At 45.0% G+C, this 12,136-nt stretch overlaps 1 protein-coding gene across 2 annotated transcripts in view; it reads left to right on the forward strand.

Moving 5' to 3' along the window:
• The window catches only part of SV2B (synaptic vesicle glycoprotein 2B), a 28,714-nt gene extending 17,076 nt beyond the window's left edge, over nt 1-11,638 (forward strand). Inside the window, exons 6-12 of one of the 2 annotated variants that reach the window (XM_054387906.1) lie at nt 1,330-1,440; nt 2,572-2,660; nt 3,440-3,604; nt 6,317-6,450; nt 7,445-7,645; nt 10,393-10,552; nt 11,455-11,638. In XM_054387906.1, the coding sequence (XP_054243881.1) occupies nt 1,330-1,440; nt 2,572-2,660; nt 3,440-3,604; nt 6,317-6,450; nt 7,445-7,645; nt 10,393-10,552; nt 11,455-11,638 (1,044 nt within the window). The remainder of the gene's footprint in view (nt 1-1,329; nt 1,441-2,571; nt 2,661-3,439; nt 3,605-6,316; nt 6,451-7,444; nt 7,646-10,392; nt 10,553-11,454) is intronic. The other variant, XM_054387907.1, reaches the window with a different exon arrangement.
• Nucleotides 11,639-12,136: the final 498 nt, after the last annotated feature.

Here is a 12,136-nt window from a genome sequence, read left to right on the forward strand (position 1 = left end):
GCCTCAAATTGTACCAGGAGAGGTTTACATTGGATTATTAGGAAAGATTTCTTTACTGAAAGAGTGGCCAAGCATTGGAACAGGCTGCCCAGGGAGCTGGCGTAGTCTCCTTCTCTGGAGACATGCCAAACCCACCTGGCTGTGTTCCTATGTGACCTGCTCTAGATGGTCCTCCTCTGGCAGGGGGGGTTGGACTTGATGATCTTTCGAGGTCCTTTCCAATCCTTGAGGTTCTGTGATTGTGTGTGTGTGATGACTCCATCCAGCAGCCTCACGACTGCTATGGCATGAGGAGATCTCAGCCCCGCAGCTCGAGGTAGGCTGTGCTGGCTGAATCAGGGTTTACTGACATCCCTTGGCAGGGGCAGATGCTGAGTGCTGCTGCTGGAGCACAAACTGTCAGAACAAGTTTTTTTTCTGATAGGCCGAAAGTTGCCTGTTTGTGGTGAGTCAGCTGGTACTGGTGCAGTTCCCAGATCTGACATTTAAGTGGTGCCAGCAAGAGGAACGGGGAGGCTCCACAGCTGAGCCAAGGCACTCGTTCACACTCAGAAATTTACTCTAAATTTACTGTAAAATTTCACCTCCTTCTCCTATTTACAAACAGCTCTGGGTTCCTTGAACATGTCCTTTATTTAAAGGTACTGAGCAAGTGTTTTCTGAGATCCATTTTTCAGGTTCCTTGAGCAGGCCAGCTCAGGTGTTGAGTGCTGAAAATTGAGACTGTTGTGGTGAAGCAAACTGCTCGTGTGCTGAGAGCTCACTTGATGACAGGATGCATTTTCAGATGCAAAGATTCCCATCTACACATTCATTCCTCGTATTGGCGCTGCTTAAGAGGTGCTGAGTGAGAAATATCCTGCCACTTATTTCTGAAGGAAGAGATCCTGAGGGCACAATTTGAGGTGGCTGATCTGGGAGATAATTTTTACTGTAGCCACCTCATCCTAATTTCTAGTGGGAATCCAAGGGACAGAGCAATAAGGTAGTACACAGGCACATTAGCCAATCAAGGAAAGGTTGAAGTGGATGTGATGCATTTAAAGTATTTCATGCAAGGAGAGAGAGAGAGAGAGAGAAAGGATGGAGACATGGATGAAAAGAAGACTTCTTTCTTTATTAAAATCTCTGGCTGTAATTAACTCAGCTCAGGTGTTAGTGATAAAATTCAAGGAAAAAAATAGCAAGGGCTATCAGCTAGAAACACTGCCCAGAAGACAGTGGAATTTAAAATTCACCCTAGACCAAATCTAGAAACTTCAGTCCAAGGTTTTTTTTTCTTTTGCTTTTATTTCCAACCCCCAATAATTTTTTTTCTTTCTTTCTCAGGTTTCCTATATCAAAACTCCAAAGCAAGTAGATGAATTTATTGAAATCCAGAGCTCCACAGGGACCTGGTACCAACGCTGGCTGGTCAGAATCACGACTACTCTCAAACAGGTAAAGAGAAAGGAAAACACCCCACAGGGGTTGTAGGAGCTTTGAGCTCCAGTGCTTTTGTTGCTTCAGGTCATTGTGTCTTGAGAGTCTGACTCTTGCCCTGCTGGTGTTTGCAAAGGGTTGTCATCTGATTGCACTTTCTATGCAGATGTCTGCATCTGCATGCTGCCAGCCATGTCCTAAAACACCCCTGGGAGGATCACAGCAGGTCCAGCTGTGCAGAGCTTCCAGTCACAGCCTTACGTGCCTGACTCTCTTCTGAGCAGAGAGATATTGATTTCCTCTCCCACAAGCCTAAGTGAATTTACCACATGCAGTGGGTTCAGAAGGTTGTTCCTTGTTTCTGCTAACAACATCATAAAGTCTCTTCAGCTAATTTAACCTTTTCACAGGTTATGCTGCTTACCTATACCAGTGCAGAACTTCCTGGAAAATCTTGCTAGGTCTTCTAATTTAGAAGAATAGATGTAGTCTGAGAGAATAGATCTTCTAATCTAAGAGGATAATATTGATGAGGAGTCTGTCTTAATTAATAACAATGCAGATGCTGTACTATTTACTGTATACATGTGGCAAGAGCATGAGGGGTTAAACTCCATTGTGTTCCTAGCAAGATTTTCTGCAAGAAGTCAAGAGCAGATATTGACCTGCCTCCAGCTCCGCTTGGCTGCATCCCTACTTCAGTTTGCTTTATCCCTCCCAAAGTGCCTGCTGTGTTTGGGTTTTTTTCCTCTTCACTGAACTTTGGAGCTCAATTTGAAGGCACTCCTAAGACCATACACGTATTTGAAAAGACAAACTTGTCAGAAGGCCTGAAAACAGGCTCATATCCACATTTAATGATATAATCTGGGAGAGATACTGCATCATCCCAGCCCTAGTTCATGCCCTCCAACTCTTTACAGAGGATTCAGATCAAGCACCCTGGCACACAGCTGAATAAGTGATCTCTTTGCAAGCCATTTATCTCAATAAATATAATAATGAACAAACACTGAATATAAGCCACACATCTGACCTTCCCCATTGAGCCATTTCCACTGACATTAGATTTATGATGCACTCAGAAATGAATCTGTCAAGTGTCTGCTGGGCTGTCCTTGCAGCTAATTCCTTCTTGTGGGTTTGTAGGTCTGGGACAACGTGCTCTATTGTTTAACAGCCCAGTACAGGATGAACACACTGATGCTGGCTGTGGTTTGGTTTACAATGGCCTTAAGGTATGGTATTCCTTTGACTTTTCCAAGAAATTAGAGAGCACTCATAGAGTTTGAATAGTTATTTGTACATTTGGATAAACAAATACAAAATTAATCCTGGTCTTACCTTAACAGGTCTTTGTGTGCTAAGCCTTGCTTTCCTACAAACTGTTGATTAATATGATTGCTTATATTAATTAATATGATAAGAGGGTGCAAGGTGCTTCAGACAAATCAGGACATGAAAACTTGGCAGCGAGGCAGTAGTAAATCAACTTTCTCATCTCTAGACCTTACTTTGTACCTTGTCCACACACATAAAAACACCCCCACAACCCTATCTGGTTCTCAACTGTTCCTTAGTCTATATAAAAACAATTCAGGTGAGCCTAAATCTAGACTATAGGTAACTTTTGTCTCTCCTAAACCTCCCACTTGCAGAGTTAGAGAAACTTCCTGGGTGAGTTTCCATATTTCTTGCTGCTCTGCTGGTCTCTTGGGCAGAAAGGACAGCACATTGCTGTGTTTTCCAGCCAAGGATTGAACGTCACTAAAACTTTAATAGTGCTGCTTTGAGTGAAGAAAATTGCCTCAACATGCCTCTGACAGCAGATGTGTGTTTCAAGCAGGGAGATAGCTCAGTCCTGTGTCTGAGCTGAGCAAGAATTTGTATCAGAAATGTGTTTGCATCAGGAATGGAACACATTTGCAAGTCATGTAGTAGTTCATTGGGAAAGAACTGTGCTGTTTGCAGTGCCAGGATCTTGCACCCCTGATGTATTTCTCCTGTCCTGTTGCAGCTACTATGGCCTTATTGTCTGGTTCCCTGACATGATTCGCTATTTCCAAGACGAGGCGTATGAATCCCGAGTGAAGATCTTCGATGAGGAAGAAGTGTCACACTTCACCTTTAATTTCACCCTGGAAAACCAGATCCATAGAAATGGGGAATACAGAAATGACAAGTGAGTGGACAGAACATGGGAACTGAAATAGATTCCAGAAAGCTTTTTTCCCTTTTTTTTTTCTTCCTTAATACTTCCATCAGTTGAAAATCTGTGTTGCCATTTTGGATGCTCTGTCAGTGTCTCTGAAACCCCAAAGGCATTTTTCCACAGATCAAGTATCTTCCTTACCCTGTTTTTCCACGCACTCCTTCAGCCACTGTCATCTCCATACTGCCCAGGAGGAGATGTCCTGCTTCCAACAGCCCCTCCTTGTCGGGAGCAGGGCGGTGGGCAGCCACCTGGCTGGGTGCAGAGGTGAATATTTCCTTAGCTCACACTGACATCTACTGGTTTTGGGCAGAAGAGACCTTCACTTACCATGAAACCGGTCTGCTGCTGCATTTCCAACTCAAAAAGTTCTTTTCCCCTCACTCTGCCTTAGCCCAGTCTCCATCCTGCAGCCCATTAGTGTGAGCTGTGTTATTTGTGCTGGTGTGCTTCTCCCACACTGACCAACATCTCACCACAGAAGGAGTGTGGCACCCTTCTTATGCTTTGAAATCAGTGGAGTTACTCTAGCAGAACATCGCTGCTTTCCTTTCTTCTCCTATTTGAGCTGAGCCTGGTCTTTTTTCTTCTGCATCCAGCCTGGACCCCAACCACTCTGTGATCCACAGCAATGCAGAATCATAGAATCAGTCAGGGTTGGAAGGGACCACAAGTATCATCCAGTTCCAACCCCCCTGCCATGGGCAGGGACACCTACAACTAGATCAGGCTGGCCAGAGCCTCATCCAGCCTGGCCTTAAACACTTCCAGGGATGGGGCCTCATTCATTTCCCTGGGCAACCCATTCCAGGTTGGTTTGGAACAGGCCATTATTGTTTTTCTAAACCTCAGTAAAATGGGTGAAAAAATACCCCTATGTAAATTCATGAGAATCCCATTTCCCCAGGCAGACCAGGCAGGGTGCTGCTCCAGCTGCCTTACACAATGTGAGGAGATCCCACAGGATGTTGTGGTACACAAAACACTGTTTTGATTTTCACAGCTGAAACCATACCTCATTGCCCAGCCAGGTTTTTCCTCTCCCCTCAGGAACTATTTGTCTTCATTTCCTTGGTGTCTATCTGATAGACACTGGGGGGAGATCCTAGCACATGTCCCTGTGTCCTTCCAGAGACCTTCTCTGAAGCAAGAAACTGTTTGATGGTGCAAACCCAGCCCTATATTTCCTATTCCCCTAGCTGTTGAGCAGCCAAAGCCTCATGATAAGTGTATGTTGTCAAATTTAAGGGTTGAAGACTCTTATGTTACACCCAGAGGAGATGCTCAGTTTTCATTGACTTCATTGAGACTTGAGGATGCTCAAAAATATTTTGGGGTCCATCACTACTCTGCTGCCTCTGGCCTCTCCAATTCAAAACCTGATCAAGCCACATGCCAGCAATGCCCAAAGCATGTCTCAAGCTAGGATTTGTAGCTGTGTTTCCCCTCCAGCCCTTGGCTGTGAGTTAAAAGTCCACTGAACACAAGTCCATTGCTCTATGACTCTTTTAAAGATGGATGTTAAGAAAGCAAACAGCAGGGAAATGACTTCTAACAGCCTTGGGGACTAAATACATCACAGGCTAATGCTGAGGAAATGCAGAACAGCTTAAGTTTTACTGTAACCTACGAGACCTCCTAGGTGGAACAAAAGACTTGAATAGTCTTTTCCTGGTGTTTATGCATCAATAATATCTGTTAGTAGCTTCAGTTAAGAAACCCTGCAGTGCTCATTTAGTGGTGTAAACAGCCATCATGCTAGACTGTTGTAAGTGCTCAATTCAATTAAGTTCCTGGGTGTATATCAGAAGGCTTTTTGTTTGGTGACAGTCATGGCCTGCTTAACTAGAGCAATAATGCTCGTTCTTAATCACTCCTTACATCTCCCAAACATGCCTGTGCATTAACTAATGCATCTTCTCAGTGTCCCTGCAAAACTTCACGGGTAAATCAATATTGTGCCACCCTGCAGGCAGGCAGGTCAGACATGTCAAGCTTCCCATCAGAAAAGAAATCAATCACCTGAGACATGGTTGATTATTTTTAGTGTAATCTGTTTTCATTCCACGATAAGCAATAGTCCTCAAACAGAGATGGTTACAAGCAGAGCTCAGATAATCTCCCCACTCTCTCTAGAAACCCAGCTGCATTTTCACTTAAAAATTCACTTGGAGTTTAAACAGCTGTCAGAAACCTTTCACCAAATGGCTCAGTGGGCTCCTGATAAAGCCTGGGTTTATTTATGCTGGAGAAAGGGGCAGAATAAGGAAGGCAGCAAGGTCAGCTCACAAAGGAAATGCAATGCACTGAGTGAAATTATGGCATCTTCAAATGGACTAGCACTGAATGTGAGAGGATTTCTGTCCACTCAGCCTCAGAAGCACATTTTCTTAGATGTGGCTGTTTGGAGGAAAAAAAAAAAAATAAAAGACTGCCAGAAAGCCTACAAGGTCCATCTCTTGGAAATAACAATTTGAAAAAGCTTCTTCAAACCCTTCTTTCTCTGCTAAACTAAGTAGGCATGGAGTTGGCAGGACAGCTATGCATTCAAGTACCACCTTCTCTGTGAATGACCTTAGAGACTGTCATTAGTGCTCTGAGGTCTCTTGAAACACCCGTTCACTGCTCTGTAGTGTAGAAAATGCCTCCAAGCAGAGTGAAGTTGTGTTTCTTGCCCCACAGATTCATTGGCATGAAATTCAAAGAAGTGAGATTTGAGGATTCGTTGTTTGAGGAATGCTACTTTGAGGATGTGACATCCAGCGAGACCTTCTTTGAAAACTGCACCATCATCTCCACTGTCTTCTATAACACTGGTAATGGGATTCCTGCTACAGTCTCACCTCTCTAGTCAGGAATTATTTGGTCAGATTATGGGAGGAAAAACAAAGTATAGAAAGCTGTATGTTTGTTTGTGTGCTGGGTAATGAGAGTGATGTTGGGGGGTGGGGGGGGAAGAGGATGATGCATTTGGAAGGAGGCTTCAGTTTGCTCCATCAGTGTTTTTTAATCACATAGCTTCTGATGCCATCAGTTGCTGCATGGGAAATGCAAAAGTCTGTGCTCAGACTATGGCAGGCTAAAATCATGGCAGAATGCCCAGCAGATTAAGGGCTTGACTTAACAAATTTGGCTTAAAATATCATTTTAACCAAACTGTGATTGGTGATCAACCATAAGCAGTAAAACAGACACTCATTTATCCTGGAAAAAAACCCTTTTGCCTTCTGTTCCAATAGAGAACAAACCACAATGCCATCAAAGCAAAGGCCTGCACTGCCTGCCCTTGTGGCATGGGGATATTGGGGTCCTGTGACTTCACAAATAGAAGCTTGCAGCTGGAGTTTGGCAATAAATTAAATGCACCCTGGCTGTTTCCATTAGGTGAGGAACACCTCTCAGACCTTCTGTTTGGTTTGGCTCCTAACTCCTATTGCTGAAAAAATGATCAGCTGAGCAGGATCAAGGCTTTGCTGCATATAAATACCTAAAAGGGGGAGGTCAAGAGGCTGGGGCTGGGTTCTTTTCTGTGGTGCCCAGTGACAGGACAAGGGACAATGGGTGCAAACCAGAACACAGGAGGTTTCACATGAACTTAAGGAAAAAACTCTTTGAGGGTGGTGGAGCACTGGAAGAGGCTGCCCAGAGGGGTGGCGGAGTCTCCTTCTGGAGAATTTCAAAACACAAAGCATGGACATTGAGCTCCTGTGCAACCTGATCTAGGTTTGCCTGATTTGGCAGGGGGTCAGACTGGATGATCTCTTGCCGTCCCTTCCAACTTCTACCACTCTGTGCTTCTTTCCCTTGCAGATCTCTACGAACACAAATTCATCAACTGCAGGCTCATCAACAGCACGTTTATGAAGGAGAAAGAAGGCTGTCACTTGGACTTTGAGGAGGACAATGATTTCCTGATCTACCTGGTCAGCTTCCTGGGCAGCCTGTCTGTGCTGCCAGGCAACATCATCTCAGCATTACTCATGGACAAGATAGGGAGAATAAAGATGATTGGTGAGTGGGGCTGCTGGGTGCATGGTGTGGGTCATGGGTCATGACTCTGCAAAAGGCCAAGGTCAGTCTGAAGGTCTCTCTGCATCTGCACACACCAATGCAAGCAGAGCTGGCTCAGGTGGGGGTGAGTCATTCTCATGCCAAATGGAGCAGAAGGGTAAAAAGACTCCAGGGTGAGGCAAATTATCTACTTTGCAGCAGTGGGCAAGTTACCTGCTCCCTGCCTCCCCACCCTGCTTTTCTGTGCACCTGTGACACCCTCCTTTTTAATTCTGATTTTTGTGCCAAAGCCTCTGTGTTCATCCAGTGCTCAGCACAGCAGGGGCAGAGCTGAAGCAGGGCTTCTTGGTGCTGCTGAGATGATGTTACTGTCTGTGGCACTCTGTACAAACAAACACTCTGCTTGTAGCAATTAATACTCACAAAGATTATTTGATGCAGCTACTTTGGCAGCCCAGGAGTTCTCTCTTTTTTGGTTTTCTGGCTTTCAAATGATTTTACAGACAGCTTCAGAGAGCATATGGTAGAATAACTGACCATGTCACAGCCAAGCAAGGTACCACCCATTAGTATTATGGGAATAAGTTATCATAAATTATCAGCTTTATGTTTATTTTGTGAATTTCTGATGTCACTTCCCATAGGGTTCAGACCTTGCTCTCCAGGTTCTGTGGGAAGCATGTTTCAAGTGAGTTTAATTAAGTCAGGGTTGTGGTTCAGGGTTGAATCACTCACTTGAGCTCACCTACCTCTCTCTTCTGAGAACAGGAGGAAGTTTAGATAGCTTAGCCTCACCACCAGGCAGGTTAAGGTAAGAAAGATGACACCACCAGTGTGTCAGAAATGTATGCTCAGAGGAGGGGGGGTGTGGGGGGGTGGAGCAGGAGTAAACATTCATGTAGCTATTTTGGAAAAGACCCAAACAAACCAGAGGGTCTGTGTGAACTAAATTAAAGCAAGCTGAATGAGAATCAGACTGTCCACCCTGAAAACATGCCAGCATTGCAGCATTTTCATTTAGAACTAAGGAGACAACTGGAATCATAAATCCTTATTTCTTCTGGAGGATGAAAAGTATAGGACAAAAAAAATTAGCACAACACATTGAAAATGTTTCACTATGGAATTTTCAATGGAAGCAGCCTTCTGGCATCCCACTCAAGCCACTCTGTTGAACATATTTCCAGTCAGCTTAACATGAAAACTGAAAAATTTTTCGCCTTTTTTTTTCCTGCTACATGCCTTGCTGGGACTTTGGTTCAGTTTTATCATGTTCTGCTAAACCTTTTGCTGTGCCAAATGTCAAATCTTTTTTTGATGCACACACAGTGACCCTAATGCTGCCCTGTGCCTCCTCAGCAGAGGGAATACCCACACTGCATAGTGGGGATGTAGTTTGGCCAGGTAGCATGGAAGAGAAATGGATATGGAATCCTGCATGGCAGCTTTTCATAGGCAGAGCACAGCAGTGGCAGAGTGGTGGCTGGGACACCTCTGCTGCAAGGACAGGCTGAGGGAGCTGGGGTTGTTCAGTCTGGAGAAGAGAAGGAGACCTAACAATGACCTTCTAGTATTCAAAGAGGGCCTACAAGAAGGATGGAGAGGGACTGTTTCCAAAGGCCTGCAGTGATAGGACAAGGGGCAATGGTTTGAAATTAGAGAAAAAGAGATTTAGACTGGATGTTAGGAACAAGTTCTGCACCATGAGGGTAGTAGAACACTGGAGCAAGTTGCCCAGGGAGGTGTTTGGTGCCCCATCCCTGGAGATATTCAAGGTGAGGCTCGATAGGGTTCTGGACGACAAGATCTAGTTGAGGATGTCCTTGTTCACTGTAGGGGGGTTGGACTAGATGACATTTGGAGGTCCCTTCCAACCCAAACCGTTCTACGATTATAAAATGCACCATAATGCCCAAAAGGAAGCATTTTACTTCCATTTCAGAATGCACATTATTTCAACTGGTGTCAAAGTGATTAAAAAAACTCCAGATTTAAAAAAAAAAAAAAAAAAAAATTGGGATTCCTGGTGGTGAATTGAGATATTTCAGCAACAACAGAATTTTGCAGGGAAAAATACTCTGATTCTGCAAAAAGCTGTTTTTCAGGTGAAACTTCCCAGTGGGATAGAAGGCAGTGATGTAGCCATTAGTATTTCTGAATATGCACTGTGCCTAACTGAGCATAAACGTTCTCACTTTCTCCCTTGATGGTGTTCAGAAAATTATGGCTCCTGTGCAAATGTGCCATGAAATCTAATGATGTTCTTATAATTAAAAGAGACCTCAAGTGCTCCATACAATTGGCAGTAAATTATCCTAATTGAGACTATAAATGTCTGCAGTAATTTCAATATAATATGGAATGCATCAGCCCTTCACCCAAAACTCAAGCTGGAAAACCTTCACGATGATTCTTCCTCCTCATTGACTTTCCTGTTTACTTGCCTCTGCTCTTCCTGAGTCCATCTGGAAGTCTGAGATGTTGGAAACCTGCCTGGAAAAGCAGGAGTGTCCGTAGAGCAGGACTATCAGCAAGGTCATTAAGGACGTTTTCAGGCTGGTTTCCAGCATCAGGGGATGGCAGATAGGCAGCATCGAGGTGGTTTTTTTTGTCGGATTCTTGCCGATTCAATTTGTTTGGGGGTGAAACGTTGTCTCTTCAGAGCCAGCTTTATCAACAGCTGTGTTTGCTCAACTGTGGACAGGGGAAACCAGTGCCAACAGCCTTCTCTTGGTTTCCTCCCACAGGTGGCTCCATGTTGATCTCAGCAGTGTGTTGCTTCTTCCTCTTCTTTGGCAACAGCGAGTCGGCAATGATCGGCTGGCAGTGCCTCTTCTGCGGGGCCAGCATCGCCGCCTGGAACGCCCTGGACGTGATCACCGTGGAACTCTACCCCACTGACAAAAGGTGCTCAGAATATGTCTCCTTTTCATCTCCACCCTCTGACTTAGACCTCCCAGATCCTGATGGGAAAAGTCAGTGCTCACTCTAGATGCATGCAGAGGGAGGAGGTGTGTTATTTGTGTGTTCACCAGCCCTGTGGTGACAGTGGATCAGCACAGACATTTGCAAGCAGAGTTCTGTGGACACAGGCAGTCATATGGGGGTATGGAAATTCCAAGCAGATGAAATATGAACTCTTGCCTTTTCAATGGATGTACGTGGAGATCCAGCCTTTCTGACTGTGTGCCTCATCCTCTTGACACAGCTCATCACCATGACAGTTTCCCCTCCACAACCTGGAGACAACCACGTGCACAGAATGCTTGAGGAGATGAGGCAGCATAGGAAACTTTTGGAGAATCTTTTCCTCTGGCATCACTATAAGCCTTTTTTTTTTTTTTTTTTTCCTTTTTTTTTTTTTTCCAGGCTGTAGGGAGAAGCCAGAAGGAAAAGAGAAGGTCTGTACTTTGGAGGCAATATGCTTTTAGTTGCTAGGTGAGGCAGAATTCACAGCAGAGCCCAGGTTGTTTCTTTACTGGAAACCCACTCCAGCCCTCCAACTTGGAAGGGCTTTGACCAGTTGTCAAACTGGTTGTGTCCCACTATCTTTGGGGAGGAAAAAGGCTGTCATAGTGGGAAGCTGAGAGAAAAAGGAGAAATGAGAACATGAAGACATTCTCCTTGTTCACACAGACATGCAAAACTTTGATGTCTATTTCTCTGTTGATTTATTCTGTCTGGCTTTACTCGCTAGAAGCATAGCCTGAGCAAGATAAAAGCGTTCACAAAATCACCCATCCAGATCTTCTGCAGTTATTCTGAGAACCTTCCTCCTAACCATTGCTTTCTGCTTTTCTTCCCCACAGGGCAACAGCCTTTGGCATCCTCAATGGGCTTTGCAAGTTTGGAGCCATCCTGGGGAACTCAATCTTTGCCTCCTTCGTAGGAATAACCAAGGTGGTTCCCATCCTTCTGGCTTCCTCTGCTCTGGTTGGAGGTGGTCTGCTCGCTTTGCGCCTGCCAGAGACTCGAGACCAAGTCCTGATGTGAGCAGCTGAGGCCAGGGGCATCAGGGGGTGCAGACACAGAAGAACAAATAAGAGCCATTTTTGGAGAAATTGGAATGTCCATTTCTACACTGCTCTGTCAATTCCTCAAGGAAAGAGGGCAGAGGGAAAGAAGAGCCCAAAGTGATAAAGCTTCAACCCCTAGTTTCTGATCCTTTTACAGCCACAACAGGTGCATGCAGCTACCACACACCCCTTGCAGAGCTTGGGTTTAACCTTGCCTACACTGGGAGTCTACCTTTTCCCTCTCAATCCTGGTGTAGCAAACACAGGACGTGGACAGCAGCTTTGTGCATGTGTGTGGGTGTGAGTGTGTCCAGCAGGAAAGCAGATCCTGACCCCCTTATGCCTTTGCTGAGCTGTGAGATATCTTCTGCCTTGCCCAGCGCTCCTTGACGTTTTCTACCAGCTGTGCTCAGACACAAGGGGCAGCAGAAGGGGAGGCAGGTGACAAAACTACTGTAGCTGAGCTCCAGCAACA

This window comes from Indicator indicator, chromosome 16 (assembly GCF_027791375.1).
Source record: "Indicator indicator isolate 239-I01 chromosome 16, UM_Iind_1.1, whole genome shotgun sequence".
Lineage (NCBI taxonomy): Eukaryota > Metazoa > Chordata > Aves > Piciformes > Indicatoridae > Indicator > Indicator indicator.